Here is a 17,884-nt window from a genome sequence, read left to right as displayed (position 1 = left end):
CGGGGTTTGCAACGTATTATTAAGTTCTGTTAAAAGCCTTGACGTCATTTTCCACCACAAAGGCCTAACGTTGACTGTCATCGTGTTATGAAACCTCTCTGGACTCTCACGCTTTGTTTTACAAAAGGCTAATTGTGCTCGTTTTTTGGGGGTGTGGCTGACTGGGTACGGTAGCCTATAGGAGACATTCATCATGTTATTTTAATAGGCTTAAAAACACTTCTAGCAGGAAAAGAGAGAGAGAGAGAGAGAGAGAGATCTTTACAACAGAAAGACAACTATTAATGTGAACCCTGATGTCTGTCAGTCACAATGTGGGACAGACAGGGTCTCCATGTGAACACTGACGCCTGTCAGTCACAATGTGGGACAGACAGGGTCTCAATGTGAACACTGACGCCTGTCAGTCACAATGTGGGACAGACAGGGTCTCAATGTGAACACTGATGCCTGTCAGTCACAATGTGGGACAGACAGGGTCTCAATGTGAACACTGACGCCTGTCAGTCACAATGTTGGACAGACAGGGTCTCAATGTGAACACTGACGCCTGTGAACACTGACGCCTGTCAGTCACAATGTGGGACAGACAGGGTCTCAATGTGAACACTGACGCCTGTCAGTCACAATGTGGGACAGACAGGGTCTCGATGTGAACACTGACGCCTGTCAGTCACAATGTGGGACAGACAGGGTCTCAATGTGAACACTGATGCCTGTCAGTCACAATGTGGGACAGACAGGGTCTCAATGTGAACACTGATGCCTGTCAGTCACAATGTGGGACAGACACACACACACACCTACCTTCTGTGAAAAGGGGAGGAGTCCTACCTTCTGTGAAAAGGGGAGGAGTCCTACCTTCTGTGAAAAGGGGAGGAGTCCTACCTTCTGTGAAAAGGGGAGGAGTCCTACCTTCTGTGAAAAGGGGAGGAGTCCTACCTTCTGTGAAAAGGGGAGGAGTCCTACCTTCTGTGAAAAGGGGAGGAGTCCGGCGCGTAGCAGCATCACACAGCCTTTCAGCTCCACATTGTTCTCCTGAAGAACCGCCATGTCTTCTGGTCGCCCATAGTTACCGTACACTACCTTACCCTGCGCGCACACACACACACACACACACACACACACACACACACACACACACACACACACACACACACACACACACACACACACACACACACACACAGGTGACAGCGATGCCTTCCAGGTCTTAACCCCCTTATTAAGCTCCCCTGTAATCGGGAGCTCAATATATAACAAAATGTAGCAACTTTGAGCGTGTTTGGCTAACGGCCGATGTAATCTACCTTAAAACTGGCCGAAATCCGCACGTGCACGGTCGATCACGGTCTTTATGTGCATCGCTGCGACAAAATGCGATATTTTGGGCTTGATCGGAGCGTAATTTGACTTGGTTGTTAAAATCAACGATGATCGCTTAGCATCCCGGACATCTGATATAGTGCTGATATAGTGCTGCGCAGTCCAAAGCTAGTACCGGATGTTATGGTTCGTTAAACCGGAAGTGACATCGCCAGATTCGCTCTATTTGGTCAAAATTTCGGACATAATGGTGACGTTACCGCCACCCTCAGGACTGGGTATAATACTATAGGATTGCCGTGTTAAAATGAGATGTAGTGTGTATGTCACAGATCTTTCTATTGGCATTAAAATGACGAATTAATCATATGAATAGTGCAGGCAGATTAAAGGCACAATCCACTGTAAATTAAATATATGAATAGTGCAGGTAGATTAAAGGCACAATCCACTGTTAAAGGCGCAGTGAAATGAAAAATAAGTTTTTCACACTTTTAGACCATATCCGTGGTCATCATATGGGCATACCTAACAATGGATGCCAAAAAAATGGGAAAATTCTCATTTCTGTGTGTTTTTATATCAAAGGTCCATAAAAACGATTGTATTATTTATTTATTAAAACGAAAACGTGCTGCGTGATGACGTGTAGAGATACACATCGATAAAAGCCAATAAAAATGAAGCTCACCCGTTTAATTCCCCATGTCTGCGCATCCGTGCAACACAGCTGCTTCTGATTACAGATTACTCCGTTTTTATTTCCATTCAAGATAACATTCAGACAGTGTATTACTCGGTTTCAACTTAATCATCACGCTAAAATATGTTTCTGAAAACATTATAGGGTAGAAATAAGCCACATAACAGTAAACTGGTTGTGCTGGGCGACCGTCTGATTTATAAACAAACAACACCACGCTGTTGCGCATAGCATTAGCCACCGTCCCTAGCTACCGTCCCATCGCCTGAAGGGATGCGACACTCTGATTGGTTCAGAAACTTCAGACCGGTGTTTCATGTGGAAACACCATTTTCAAGTTGTTCACCATTTCCGTTTCACTGCGCCTTTAATTAAACATGTGAATAGTGCAGGTATAGATTAAAGGCACAGTCCACTGTTAATTAAACATATGGATAGTGCAGGTAGATTAAAGGCACAGTCCACTGTTAATTAAACATATGGATAGTGCAGGCAGATTAAAGGCACAGTCCACTGTTAATTAAACATGTGAATAGTGCAGTATAGATTAAAGGCACAGTCCACTGTTAATTAAACATATGGATAGTGCAGGCAGATTAAAGGCACAGTCCACTGTTAATTAGTCTGGCCATAAGCCAGTTTTAATAGGTTAATGAGCAGACTCACCTCCACGGTTCCTGTCGCGCTATAGGCCAGGTAACCCTTGGGCTGTAGCACCTGGGAGCCAATCAGGACACGGTTCGGACGCCGGCTGCCAAATCAGAGAGGAGATACAGAAGATGGACACGTTAACGACTGACCAATCAGAGAGGAGTACTGATTACATTATGTTTACTGTACCCTGTACTGATTAAACAATGGGAAGTTCATTCCATAGTTTAGATTGGGAGTGAGTCTGTAGTTCTGACTGCAGTGGGAAGTTCATTCTATAGTCTAGATTGGGAGTGAGTCTGTAGTTCTGACTGCAGTGGGAAGTTCATTCCATAGTCTAGATTGGGAGTGAGTCTGTAGTTCTGACTGCAATGGGAAGTTCAGTCCATAGTTTAGATTTGGAGTGAGTCTGTAGTTCTGACTGCAATGGGAAGTTCATTCCATAGTCTAGATTGGGAGTGAGTCTGTAGTTCTGACTGCAGTGGGAAGTTCAGTCCATAGTTTAGATTGGGAGTGAGTCTGTAGTTCTGACTGCAGTGGGACGTTCAGTCCATAGTTTAGATTGGGAGTGAGTCTGTAGTTCTGACTGCAGTGGGAAGTTCATTCCATAGTTTAGATTGGGAGTGAGTCTGTAGTTCTGACTGCAATGGGACGTTCAGTCCATAGTTTAGATTGGGAGTGAGTCTGTAGTTCTGACTGCAATGGGACGTTCAGTCCATAGTTTAGATTGGGAGTGAGTCTGTAGTTCTGACTGCAGTGGGACGTTCAGTCCATAGTTTAGATTGGGAGTGAGTCTGTAGTTCTGACTGCAATGGGACGTTCAGTCCATAGTTTAGATTGGGAGTGAGTCTGTAGTTCCCTCAACACACACCTAAAAAGCAGCGGCCTGTTGTGTTGGCCTACTTTGGGCCACCTGAAATAGAAGGTGGAAACTTTGGGCATAATTCCCCAGAAACATGGCATGTACGCACGCACGCACGCACGCTTGCACGCACGCTGGCCTACTTTCTACTACCCACGGCAGCGGTCTAGAATAGAAAGAAAAGAGTCCCGGCTTTGGGTTTTCACTTTGTTACGTTATGCTTAAACATGTAGCTAGGTGTAATGTTGGAGACCACAGAAGACATGTAAATATGATATAAATGCTTAAACATGTAGCTAGGTGTAATTTTAGAGACCACAGAAGTGAACCTTTTCAAGCCTGTGTTCTCAACTCGCTGTTTCTCTGCAAGACATTACTCTATAAGCCAGGGGTGGGCAATTATTTTTCCCAAGGGGCCAAATGAGAAACAGAAACAGAAACATGATTTAATTTCTATATAAAAAGCAGTAAATGGACATTTATGATGATGAGAGTGCATTTCACATGGGTGTGATTCTTTTTACTTTCTATACTTGCGACGTTTCCTTTCCCAGTTGAAAACTATGTTTTTGTTTAGGTTACAAGTCACGTAAATACTAGCATTTTATTTTAACAATGAGAACATTAGAGGTAGCTGTTTTAATAGTTGTTCTTCCATACGGAGGACCCTGGAGGTGCCACTTTCACAACCCACATGATGGCGCGCTGCTTACTATCAGCGTGAGATGAGTCACTGTTGAGTCACTCACAACCGTTAAACAACGACGTTCTGAAAACACAACAACAAGCCAACCAGTGATGATATTGTTGAGACTTGACAGCCTGGCAGGCATTGATGTGTGAACGTTCGTTCTGCCAGATTTCACTTTGTGGTTCAACGGTGTCGACTCGTGTGCCGAAAAAACAGACGATCCACAAGCTCACGGCGCATCGCCCCAAGCGTTCTGAACTTCAGAGGTGTTAACTTGTGTCGCCCTCCATTGTACACTTTAACCCATTCTGACCGGGCACCCATTTTGGTGTTGGCATCATGTTATGCTTTACCTATTGAAAAATAGCAGATCTACAAGCTCATATCGCGCCACCGAGTGGCGCGATACGAGCTTGTAGGTCTGCTATTTTTGAAAAATCGAAGAACGACTGACATTTTTCTAGAATCTGATCTCAGGTCAGAATGGGTTCATCAGACCAGTGTGTGTCCAGTGGAAACCTCGTATGAATCTGATCTCAGGTCAGAATGGGTTAAGACAGTTCTATATAGTTTCCTTCCAACACACACTAGGAGATTATACGCATGCGCAGCGGGCGCAGGTATTCAGATGTGAGATGTGGAGGGAACGGTGTTTACATGTATGTTCAGCCGCTGTACGGAAAATAATAGGTGATCTACAACTATATAAACGTCGTGTTTATTAAGACCTGATTAACAAGAAGCATGATGCAACACCGCCTTACGATGCAGCATCTCTTAAGACATCTTAAGTTAACTGTATTGGCGAGGCGGGTTAGAGCGGGTTAAATGAAGCATAATGGGATTTAACTTGTCCTCCTGCGAGTTTGGTAATCATGCGCCTACCGCGTTGTGGAGCTGAATGCTCAGCTGGGCTTCATGGCTATTTGCATTCACCGACGCTGTTGTCTCCAATAAATCAAAAAAGCCGACATTTTCGCATATGGGGGGGGGGGGTGAAGGAAGGAAGACAGGTTCTCAATCACACGCAATTCACGTGCACAGTCGACGTGCAGATTGCGTGCAGTGTGAGAATACATGGGCTTCAAAATAAAAGCAATGCAGGTTTTAGTCCACCCATATTATGGTAATGAAAGTATGTTTTATTTTCTAATTGTCAAGTAATTCAAGTAACTCACAGAGACTCACACACTCACACACACACACACACACACACACACACACAGTGTCTCACCTGTCCTGCGTCGGCAGCTGGACATAGTGCCTGTCCGTCCAGGGTTCCATTTCCTGTTCCTTGAACCAATCGAAGACGAGGTTGGCCACGCCCATGTCCTCTGCACTTCCTGCCAAGCGACTCGGCATGTCCAAGACTCTGCAGAGGAAGAGACGTTGTTTTCCTATTAGGACTAATATTATAGTAAATAATAAAAAACTAAATCGCTATAAACAAAAAAATACATATTTAGCCTCATGATCGAATAATAATATAATATAATAATAAAACTTTATTTGTATAGCACCTTTCATGACATGAAATGCAGCTCAAAGTGCTTTACAGAGCAATGGAGAAAAAAAAAAGAAAAGCAAGGCAATGACATTAAAAAACAAGCAGTAATGCAATACAGTGAGGACATGAATAACAAAAAATAAAAGATCAATTAAAAGCAATGTTGTAGAAGTGGGTCTTGAGCTGAGCTTTAAAAATGCCCACGCCCTCTGGGGAGCCACGCAGTAAAAGTAAATTAATCCACAAAACTAACGTCATTGTTATCGTTGACTAATTTCTAAAATATTAGCGCAACTTGGACCCCTCTATCACATGGAACTATGTTTTGGGGCGTAGTGATATGGACACAAAGAAACATAGTTCCATGTGATAGAGGGGTCAAAAATGAACGAAAGTTGCACTAATATTTTAGAAATAGGTCAACAATAAGAATTATACTAGTTTAGTGGATTAATTTACTCCCCCCCCCCCCCCCCATACAGCTTAAGTAAAAACAAATCTGAACTATCCCTTTAAGAGTCACACGGCGGTGACATCATGGAGCTGATCTTATCAACCTGTTCACAACATTCTCCAGGAAACGACATTCCAGAAATATGGCATGTTTTATTTTACACAATAATCCCACCTGAAGGTCACAGTTTACCGTCAATAGACTTTAAAAAGAAAACGTGGTTATCCAGTTCAGGCCTGTTTCAGGTGAGAACCAATGACCTGAACTAAGAACCGACTAGCGTATGCAACAATAAATTACCTAGACTAAGAACCGACCAGCGTAAGCAACAATAAATGACCTAGACTAAGAACCGGCCAGCGTAAGCAACAAATAAATGACCTAGACTAAGAACCGACCAGCGTAAGCAACAAATAAATGACCTAGACTAAGAACCGGCCAGCGTAAGCAACAAATAAATGACCTAGACTAAGAACCGACCAGCGTAAGCAACAATAAATGACCTAGACTAAGAACCGACCAGCGTAAGCAACAAATAAATGACCTAGACTAAGAACCGACGAGCGTAAGCAACAAATAAATGACCTAGACTATGACCCGACCAGCGTAAACAGGTTAGTGATCTGGGGTTTATCTTCGCAGTGTGCAGACAGGTTGTTACTGTGTTGACGGAGGTGCTTAAATACAGTGTGTCACGAGAGAGGTGTGTGGGTGTGTGTGTGTGTGCGTGTGCGTGTGCGTGTGCGTGTGCGTGTCCGTGTGCGTGTGCGTGTGTGTGTGTGCGTGTGTGTGTGTGCGTGTATGCCCTTATCATTTAGCCTGTAATGACAGCATTCGCTATGTCTGTCTGTGCCTGCGTGCTTGGGTGCCTGCGTGCGTGCATGCGTGGGTACTTAAATATGTAGCTAGGTGTAATGTTAGAGTCCACAGAAGACATGTAAATATGAAATAAATGCTTAAACATGTAGCTAGGTGTAATGTTAGAGACCACAGAAGACATGTAAATATGAAATAAAGGCTTAAACATGTAGCTATAGGTGTAATGTTAGAGTCCACAGAAGACATGTAAATATGAATTAAATGCTTAAACATGTAGCATAGGTGTAATGTTAGAGTCCACAGAAGACATGTAACTATTAAATAAATGCTTAAACATGTAGCTATAGGTGTAATGTTAGAGACCACAGAAGACATGTAAATATGAAATAAATGCTTAAACATGTAGCTATAGGTGTAATGTTAGAGTCCACAGAAGACATGTAACTATTAAATAAATGCTTAAACATGTAGCTATAGGTGTAATGTTAGAGTCCACAGAAGACATGTAACTATTAAATAAATGCTTAAACATGTAGCTATAGGTGTAATGTTAGAGACCACAGAAGACATGTAAATATGAAATAAATGCTTAAACATGTAGCTAGGTGTAATGTTAGAGTCAACAGAAGTGAACCTTTTCAAGCCTGTTTTCTCAACACTCTGTTTTTCTGCCAGACATTACTCTATAAGCCATATCTCCAAAAATGGTGGGTCAAACTGAACAACCAATATGTCGATTTGAAGATTTCCCTGCTTTCACGTGACATGAGAAAACCTAAATGAATAATAAACAAGACAGCCAATCTACAAGCTCACAACGCGTCGCATCCAATCACTGTGTCCCATTCACATACACTGGTGCTGACAAAGCAAAGGATTCTGGGAAATGAAGTTCACCTCAGCGTTTCCTCGAAGGCCTGTGGGCGGAGCCTATCCCTCAGCAGGCCGGTGATGTCATCCCAGTCCAGAGTTCGGAGGTCGGAGGTCAGCGAGGGGTCGGAGGTCAAGGCGGGGGGCTCGGAGGTCAAGGCGGGGGGGTCGGAGGTCGGCTCAGTGGCACAGCTCAGTGGCTCCCCCTGCTGTTGAGGGGTGGCGTAGCCCAGCAGGAAGCCTGGCAGACACAGGGAGGGGAGGGGAGGGTTAACAGAGCGTTGCAGTCCCGCCCCCCTTCAGTCCCGCCCCCTTTCAGTCCCGCCCCCCTTCAGTCCCGCCCCCCTTCAGTCCCACCCCCTTTCAGTCCCGCCACCTTTCATGACGACTAGAGACCCGTTCATTTTCCTCATAAACTTTTCAAAAAAAGTATTTATTTAACCCATTAAGACCTGAGAACGATTCTACAAATATCTTCTAAATCCTGACAGTTTCCTGATAAACCTCATGTTTCTATCTCGGTGATTCTCAAACTATTTCTCGTCAACGAAAGATTATAATTATGTATTTGGCCACCGACCACTAATCTGAAAATATATAGTTCAAGAGACTGAAATGTTATAGGAAGGGACTAGTGGACAAGAGATCCAGTATGAGTTAAGTGAGTCAAGTTGTGAGCTTGTAGATCTGCTATTTACAGCAAGAATAAAATCAAGTCATCGAGGCCCGCTAAAAAACGCATCTCAGTCGACTAAATCAGCTGTAGATTTAGCCGAGTAAAATCTCTGAAATGACATTTGGTCGACTGAAACCTAGACTAAAACACTGAAACATTCCAGGTGACTAAAATGTGACTATAAAACTAAATTAACTAACCCATTCTGAACGGGCACCCATTTTGGTGTTAGCATTACGTTATGCTTTAGCCATTTAAAAATAGCAGATCTACAAGCTCATAGCGCGCCACCGAGTGGCGCGCTACGAGCTTGTAGGTCTGATATTTTTTGAAAAATCGAAGAACGACTTGACATTTTTAGAATCTGATCTCAGGTCAGAATGGGTTAATCAGACCAGTGTGTGTGTCCAGTGGAAACCTGGTATGAATCTGATCTCAGGTCAGAATGGGTTAAATGCCTAAAACAACCCTGTGGTCTCCATAGTTACCGACGACAAACAGGATGGCGGTCGCTAGGACCATGAAGCACCGCGTCTGGCGCCTCTCCGTGGGGGGGCGGGGCTGGTAGGAGGGGGAGGAGCTCCCGTCTGGCCCCTCCTCCTCCCCCCCCGCGGCCGTCTCGTCCAATGAGGAGGAGCCGTTGGACAGCTTGACCTCCGCGCGACCTCCCGGCCTCTCGGCCACGCCCCCGGGCTGCAGCGTGAAGCGACTGTAGCGCTCACTGTTGACCTGAGGTAGAGAGACATAGACACACACAGGGAGATAGAGAGAGAGAGTTAGAGAGACATAGACACACACAGGGAGAGAGAGAGTTAGAGAGACATAGACACACAGAGAGAGAGAGAGAGAGAGAGAGAGAGAGAGAGAGTTAGAGAGACATAGACACACACAGGGAGAGAGAGAGAGGTAGAGAGAGAGAGAGAGAGAGGTAGAGAGACATAGACACACAGGAGAGAGAGAGAGAGAGAGAGAGAGAGAGAGAGAGAGAGAGAGAGAGAGAGAGAGAGAGTTAGAGAGACATAGACACATACAGGGAGAGAGAGAGAGAGAGAGAGAGAGAGAGAGAGAGAGAGAGAGAGAGAGAGAGAGAGAGAGAGAGAGTTCACTCACCATGTTGCTGAAAGTGGTCCTGACCCGATCCATCATGGAAGACGTGAGGTCCATCTGGTTCTGATGGAGACAGAACAGTTCTGGAGTCAGTTAGACACCAGGCTGAGTGACAGAACAGATCTGGAGTCAGTTAGACACCAGGCTGAGAGACAGAACAGATCTGGAGTCAGTTAGACACCAGGCTGAGTGACAGAACAGATCTGGAGTCAGTTAGACACCAGGCTGAGAGACAGAACAGATCTGGAGTCAGTTAGACACCAGGCTGAGTGACAGAACAGATCTGGAGTCAGTTAGACACCAGGCTGAGAGACAGAACAGATCTGGAGTCAGTTAGACACCAGGCTGAGTGACAGAACAGATCTGGAGTCAGTTAGACACCAGGCTGAGTGACAGAACAGATCTGGAGTCAGTTAGACACCAGGCTGAGTGACAGCCAGAGCAGGAAGTTCACGCCAACACACGCAGAAAACGGGAAATAAAACTCGAACACGGAAGCAGAGAAAATGTCAGCGAGACGGGAACGAAATGGAACAAGAGGTGCGTGCGTGCGTGTGTGCGTGCGTGTGTGCGTGCGTGCGTGTGTGCGGGCGGGCGTGTGTGCGTGCGTGCGTGCGTGCATGCTCACACCTACATCACAGTGTTTTCTGTCAACACACTAAATCCAAGAAACTGGATTACCTCAGATGACACGGTAGAAACTACAGCGCGTGTGTGTGTGTGTGTGTGTGTGCGTGTGTGAGATCACAGGCAGAGGTGTACAGTAACAATTAAGTACATTTCCCAGTACAGCACAGCACAGCACAGCACAGTACAGTACAGTACAGCAACTTAACCGCACAGTTTTGAGGTTCCAGATGGTCCCATTGTTTTAATGAAAATATTATCTGTTGGAAAGGCAATATTGTCATCAGGACAGACAGGGCTGTAGGCCTACCAAAGTGTGTGTGTGTGTGTGTGTGTGTGTGTGTGTGTGTGTGTGTGTGTGTGTGTGGCTGCGTGGCTGAGGAGATTGACTCCAATCTAGATCAAGATACAGGTTTGGAGGATTAAGCAGGTGTTGTTGGGAATTTAGCTAATCAGGCTTGGCTGGTGATCAATAGAGCGTCGCAGCCCCGCCCCCTTATAAGCATCGGACGTACAAAAGCCAACTGGAGTCGTGACAAACACAATATCTTTGTCCAAACAAATAATTACAAAGAAGAAAAACAACAAAAAAAGTTGCTGTTTTCTTCTTGTTTCTAATTATTTGTTCGTCCCAAAAAAATGTTGTTTGTTGTCATGATTAACTCCAGTCGGCTTCGTACGAGGCTTAAAAGGTCTTTAAATAAATACGTTTTGAAACGTCTATGAGGGGAAATGAACGGGGAATCATTTCCTGGGCCAAATGGACCCTAGTTATTAACTCTCAAGGGTTAAATTATTGGTGCTCAATATTTCACGTCAAGAACCCCAAAAGTTATATGTATTTGGTCACCGACCCCCATCTGAAAATATGTTGTTCCAGGGAACAGATTTACAAGCTCGTAGTTTTTTCCAACAGCTAAAGTATAACATAATGCTTAACCCATTATGTTATGCTTTATAGCTATTGAAAAATAGCAGATCTACAAGCTCGTAGCGCCCCACCGAGTGCCGCGCTACGAGCTTGTAGGTCTGTTATTTTTTTCAGGATTTAGAAGACATTTTTTAGAATCTGATCTCAGGTCAAAATGCGTTAAAGAACCCACCATTCTCCTGTGCGTTAGAATCTGATCTCAGGTCAGAATGGGGTTATAGAGTAAGACACCAACAGGCGTTCCAGCTCAGAACGGGTTAAGAGATGACGTCGTTGCGGTGTGTAAAAGAAATACCTTCCAGGTAAGAAGGAAGTGTTTGTTGACGTTCCTGGAAACCAAAACATTCTGCCTCAATGGAGCTACTGTGGAAGAGCACGTTCTGTGTGTGTGTGTGTGTGTGTGTGTGTGTGTGTGTGTGTGTGTGTGTGTGTGTGTGTGTGTGTGTGTGTCTCAGCGGAAGGCGCCAAAACAGCAAAGGGGGAGGGTGATCACTCACACACTCACTCACACACACATCAACATCATCATTTTTCGACCGGGGTCGAGAAACTCGAGATCCTGGATTTCACAACGCCAGTTCCCAGTTCCTGACACTGTGTGTCGTAGCCTCTCTCTCTCTCTCTCTCTCTCTCGTATGTCAGTTTGTCACATTCAGTAGAATCCTGTGATCTGTCGTGGCCAGAAGTAATTTCTTGGGGTCTAGTAGTAGCACCATAGTAAATAATAAAAGAGTGTGCACAACGCACAGTTGCACACTAGTCTCCCCCAAGCCTTCCTTCGGCCTGGTGGAGACAGTGACTTGCAGCAGTGAAATGGACTGGGAGTGTCTCTCTGACACAGAGCAGAGAAGCTCTGAGAACCAGACAGTCTGTCAGCACTAGTGCGGTAAGCATCGACCCTCTATTGAACGAGCACTCTGAGGCCGAGTCGGAGACTATTATCAATCAGCGTTGGGCAACTTTGATGATGGAAAAGAATGGACCACTATACTGTATTTCCACACTCACTCCAGAGGGCCACACTCACTCCAGAGAGCCGCTATATAGTTCCACACTCACTCCAGAGGGCCACTATATAGTTCCACACTCACTCCAGAGAGCCACTATATAGTTCCACACTCACTCCAGAGGGCCACTATAGTTCCACACTCACTCCAGAGGGCCACTATAGTTCCACACTCACTCCAGAGGGCCACTATATAGTTCCACACTCACTCCAGAGGGCCACTATAGTTCCACACTCACTCCAGAGAGCCACTATATAGTTCCACACTCACTCCAGAGGGCCACTATAGTTCCACACTCACTCCAGAGGGTCACTATAGTTCCACACTCACTCCAGAGGGCCACTATATAGTTCCACACTCACTCCAGAGGGCCACTATAGTTCCACACTCACTCCAGAGGGCCACTGTAGTTCCACACTCACTCCAGAGGGCCACTATATAGTTCCACACTCACTCCAGAGGGCCGCTATAGTTCCACACTCACTCCAGAGGGCCACTATAGTTCCACACTCACTCCAGAGGCCCCAATTATTATTTTGAGCTTGTATATTGGCAATTTTCTTTTCTTGCAATATAATTTCAAATGCATTTAGTTTACTCATACATGTATGAATTTTAATACAAATACACATATAATCGGACATTATTTTTAATTATCAGTATTCGGGCCGCATCAAGTGAAGTTGGGGCCCGCATGTGGCCCCCGGGCCGCCAGTTGGCCAACCGTGGACTGACAGACAACATGTGATGTCATCATGACCTCATCATGACATCATTATGATATACAATGTCCAGACTAGTCAGGTGTCCATTTAAAAAAGTGTCAACATTTGTATTTTAAAACAAACAATAATAACTATTAACTATTAACATGAGGTCCCAAGTTTGACCCATTTAGACTGGAGAACAGATTCTACAAATATCTTCTATAAATCCTGACACTTTTCTGAAAGAACCCTCATGTTTCTGTCAGTGGGTTTTTCATCTCAACGACCCCCAGAATTATCTGTATTTGGCCACCGAGCCCCATCCGAAAATATGCTGTTCCAGGGACCGCCTAAAATACAATTTTAGTCGACTAAAATAAAATCCCGTGATATTTAACACAAAAGCATTCCAGGTGACTAAAATGATGAGGGTTTTGCCAGTCTGACTTCCATGTTGTGACGTCAGTAAACGTGTTAACCAGCAGCAGAGCAGAGCCTACATCTCTCTCACACACACACACACACACACACACGCACGCAGTCACACACACACACACACACACACACACAGTCGCACCGCACACCCACCCACATTAGCCTAGTAGGCTACTTTAGGTAACAGCTAGCATCATCTTCTCCATCATTCAAACAAACCAATATATATCCTTATCCTCTGTGTGTGTGTGTGTGTGTGACTGTGTGTGTGTGTGTGTGTGTGTGTGTGTGTGAGAGAGTGACTGTGTGTGTCCATCAGCAGCTGTCTTAACTGAACGAACACTAATCAATCTCAATCATGTTCATTTAATACCGCTGTAGTTTAAGAAGGTTTTGTTGGTAATTAAACTCACCTTGTTTTCTCTCTGAGGTTTGTTCGGTAGGAAGTATAAGTAGTTAGTAGTACCTGCAGTTAGCAGTAGTATTAGTAGGCCAGTAGTTAGTAGTATTAGTAGTAAAACTAGTAGTGATTCTGGTAGTTTCCTGAAGCGCTGCTCAGCCTCCACTGAGTGACAACCGGCTCGTTGTAGGCACTGTTTTTTTTTTTGGCAAATCTAAGCTAGCGCATTAAGACGATCTCTTCAAAATAAGAGTATCCTCTAGAGTATTGAAAAAAAGATGAATTTGCACATTAAAACAATAAATTAAGCATTTAACGATTCTATAAGACACACATTATGTAAAAATGTAAAAAATAATGAATAAGTAATGTTTCTGTGTAAAGATAAGTAATTAAAAAATTCATCCATCTAAAATCTAAATGGATGAATGATATTCACTGGAGTGCATGGACTTTATAAAGTGGACGCTGGACCAAAACCCCTTCTATGTATCTACTGTCATATGCACATGTCCGGGGAGACCTCCTCCAGTGAATAGCATTTATCCATTTAGATAACTTTTTTACGTTATTTAATACATTTATTTAGGTGTAATGTTAGAGATCACAGAAGACATGTAAATATGAAATAAATGCTTAAACATACATGAAGAAGAAGAAATGCGTTCTGGTAAATCAAGTTTACCAAGGGTAACTCGACTAAGCATCAGATACTTGTTTACAGCAAGGCCCACATGGAGCATTTCATGGTAGAGGTTCAATGCCTTGTCCAAGGGCACTTCAACGGTGGTAATTTTAACGTGTCGGATCGCTGATTCGAACTGGCGACCTTCCGGTATCTAGACCGCTCCGCAATCCACTCGGCCACCGCTGCCTATGTAGCTAGGTGTAATGTTAGAGACCACAGAAGACATGTAAATATGAAATAAATGCTTAAACATGTAGCTAGGTGTAATGTTAGAGTCCACAGAAGACATGTAAATATGAAATAAATGCTTAAACATGTAGCTATAGGTGTAATGTTAGAGACCACAGAACAGAAGACATGTAAATATGAAATAAATGCTTAAACATGTAGCTAGGTGTAATGTTAGAGACCACAGAAGACATTATTATTTTTACACAGAAACATGTGTGTCTTTACAATAACTGCAATGTAATAATAATACTAATAATGTAATGTAATAATTATTTAATTAACTTTACCGTTATTCTGAAAGCAACCGGATGTCTTAGATTTGCTAGGTACAGGATGCTCCAGATTTGCCAATGGAGACGGAGCCCTCGTTGTAGAAAGCAGAGAGGTTGCCACATCCTGTTGTAGGACGCAAAGAGGTTGCCACATAGTGGTACTAATTAGCAAACCACGGCTGTGAAAATTAGCCCCAATTAAAGGCAGTTGACTGCATTGGCTTGTAGATCTGTTATATTTAAATAATAATAGTAATAGTAATAATAATGAATACACATTTTGGGGAAAAAGGGGAATAATTTGGAATGTTACTTTGAATACAAATACACATCTTGTATGTGGACTGGGGGTCCCCGGCACCACCAAATACACAGGCTGTAAATGTGGGGGTCCCTGGCTGTAGTGTAAATGTGGGGGTCCGTGGGGTCCATACCATCCTTAACTTGAAGATGTTTTTATTTAATTTTTTATCCCACAATTTTGTAACCCATTTTCACCCCTGTGCCAATCATCTAAGTTGCTCCTTTACGCCTGACAGGGGGGAGTTTCCCTGGTTGGACGTAGCGCGTGGAAGGAACACGTTATTCCAACCAGTTCCTTTCCCCTCCATCAGGCGCCCCGGCTGGCCAGGGGGAGGCAGTTTAGAGACCAGGATTACTGCATGTTTTTGTGAGGGTACCTACCCTAGGGGACACGGGGAGAACATGTGAGGGTACCTACCCTAGGGGACACGGGGAGAACATGCAAACTCCACACAGAAAGGCCCCTTCGCCAACCCCGCCTTCGGGTATGGGCACTGATGACGCGGAGGAGGAAACACGCCGCCAGCACCCACAGTGCCCCGAGCGGCAGTGCGACAGCGCTACCAACTGTGCCACCGTGCCCCGACTTGAAGATGTTTTGACAGGATGAAGAAAGACCAGTACTGTAAAACAAACCCAAAGTCGCTTATTATAAGCGGACGTGGCAACCGCGGCAGAAGGAAACCTTGAAGCAGTGTTGCCATATTCTGAGAGCGCTATAAGCAATAAACCATGAAAACAGCCCTAAATATGTTCTATTAATCTATTCAATTCATCAGACCATTTAAAGACAAACAAATAATAATAACAGTTTTGAAATGCAGACAGCCGTAAACTTTCTCTTAATTGAGAGTGGTTTTGAAGGAGTCAGTCCACCAATCATTTATAGATATAACAAATATGAATGAAATTAATCAATATTATGACATAAAACGGGTCCTGTCTGCAGCTAAGATACAGGCTCTACGTCAGACAGACAGGCAGACAGACAGACAGGCAGGCAGGACGGACGCACGCGTCAAAACAAAGGTCCCCGACAGCATAACGGGAGCGAATATCGTGCAGTGGAAAACGGACGTGGCACAAAATATCGAGAGAAAGAAAAAAAAAATGCAAGGAAGTTTAAAAAAAAAAAGAGAAGAGGACAATCTTTATTTCAATATGTTCAATCCTGCAATAATTAAACAATTCAAACACAACAATGTCAATGTTTGGCAGAGAACGAAGACCAGAGAGCGGTAGGAAATCTGTCTACGAAGACCACAAGGAAATAATAATAATAATAATAATATTAATAACAAAAAAAGGCAAAAGGGTGAAAGAGGGCGTGGTTTCACAGTCAAACGCACAAAGAGAAATTCTTCAGGCAGTTGAAAACTACAACAAACCAACAGGTTGTCATGAGACTTAAAGTAAGACTTACAGTAGGACTTACAGTAAGACGTGGTACAGTAAGACGTGGTACAGTAGGTGGTTCTAATAAAACACAACGAAAGGCATGATCTGAGGGAAGATATCCTCCCTTTAGGGCAGAAGATCTGAGGGAACTAGCGAAGGAATTTAGAAAAGTCCTGAAAACGTGTGCAACATATTTTCAGATAGGGGTCGGCGGCCAATCACAGATCATTCTGGGGGTCCAATCACAGATCATTCTGGGGGTCCAATCACAGATCATTCTGGGGGTCCAATCACAGATAATTCTGGGGGTCCTTGACATGAAATAGTTTGCTGCTATAGAAACTGACACATTTTCCAAAAATTGTTCCGTGCATTATTTGTCAACGGCACCCTACTGGCGAACGGAGGCGATAGCAGGCGGACAGGACGATGGTGGAAAAGTGGGCGGAGGAACATCGCCCGAAAATATGAAAATAATTCATCTTTTTTTGGGCGACGTCGTCCGGCGAAATTCAAGTGTCGCTCGCCCATTGTTCTCCCGCTGTTAAAACACGCAGCCCGCCACAACCGTAGAAAACCGTGTTAAATGAATCGTCTAGCGCCACAACCGTAGCTACGTTATCCAAGGGTTAATATTCTTTAATCAATGTTTTGATCCGATCGTATCGTTAACCGCCGTTCGCTAGCACAACAGTACAAGTGGGACACCTAGTGGCCGCGGCCATTTTGCATTCAAAGCTCCGTGCGTTAAAAATGCCTGTATCTCAAAATCGGCGCAAAGGAATGTCGTTTTCTGGTGAAAACAAGGTTTTTCAACGGCCTGTAGCAGGCGCTGTGATACTCACTCGCACCGAGCGAGAGAACAACAACAACCGGTCCAAGACACCACACACAGCATGTTGTAACATCCGGTTACAGTGTTAAAAGTGTTCAAGTGTTTGTCTCCAGAAAACTGACATTTAGAAATAATTTTGTAGAATCTGGTCTCAGTGGGTTCAAAGTTCAACGTGTGGGACAGACTTTACTGATCTGTCTAGAAACAACTGTCTCTGCACTTGTTGTTGCAAAAACAACAACACATGATATTATACGATAGAAAACAAGCATTATTCATTCATGGCAGACTTTCCTTCTTGGGTACTTTCACTTCCTGTGTGCTATGGACAGGGTGGCTAATTTGTGACCCAGCTTTATTGAGGGACTGCCATTGGACCTTTTC

At 44.1% G+C, this 17,884-nt stretch overlaps 1 protein-coding gene and 1 long non-coding RNA gene across 2 annotated transcripts in view; both read right to left on the bottom strand.

The window, feature by feature from the left end:
* tfr1b (transferrin receptor 1b) overlaps positions 1–13,936 on the bottom strand; it is a gene marked incomplete at its 3' end in the record, with an annotated part of 50,803 nt that extends 36,867 nt beyond the window's left edge. Inside the window, exons 1-7 of the mRNA XM_080793253.1 lie at positions 13,787–13,936; positions 9,670–9,729; positions 9,048–9,288; positions 7,911–8,124; positions 5,468–5,605; positions 2,696–2,780; positions 970–1,092 (exon numbers count right to left, since the gene is read on the bottom strand). Of these exons, the coding sequence (XP_080649379.1) occupies positions 970–1,092; positions 2,696–2,780; positions 5,468–5,605; positions 7,911–8,124; positions 9,048–9,288; positions 9,670–9,723 (855 nt within the window). The 5' untranslated portion in view covers positions 9,724–9,729; positions 13,787–13,936. The remainder of the gene's footprint in view (positions 1–969; positions 1,093–2,695; positions 2,781–5,467; positions 5,606–7,910; positions 8,125–9,047; positions 9,289–9,669; positions 9,730–13,786) is intronic.
* Positions 13,937–16,388: 2,452 nt separating this feature from the next.
* Positions 16,389–17,884, bottom strand: part of LOC308336794 — a 2,084-nt gene continuing 588 nt past the window's right edge. Inside the window, exon 2 of the long non-coding RNA XR_013966187.1 lies at positions 16,389–17,884. This exon is cut by the window's right edge and continues 299 nt beyond it. This is a non-coding gene — a long non-coding RNA (uncharacterized lncRNA).

This window comes from Protomyctophum bolini (genome assembly GCF_963924005.1).
Source record: "Protomyctophum bolini genome assembly, chromosome: 21".
Lineage (NCBI taxonomy): Eukaryota > Metazoa > Chordata > Actinopteri > Myctophiformes > Myctophidae > Protomyctophum > Protomyctophum bolini.
Note: the sequence above shows the minus strand (reverse complement) of the source record. Positions and strands in the feature narration are given on the sequence as shown.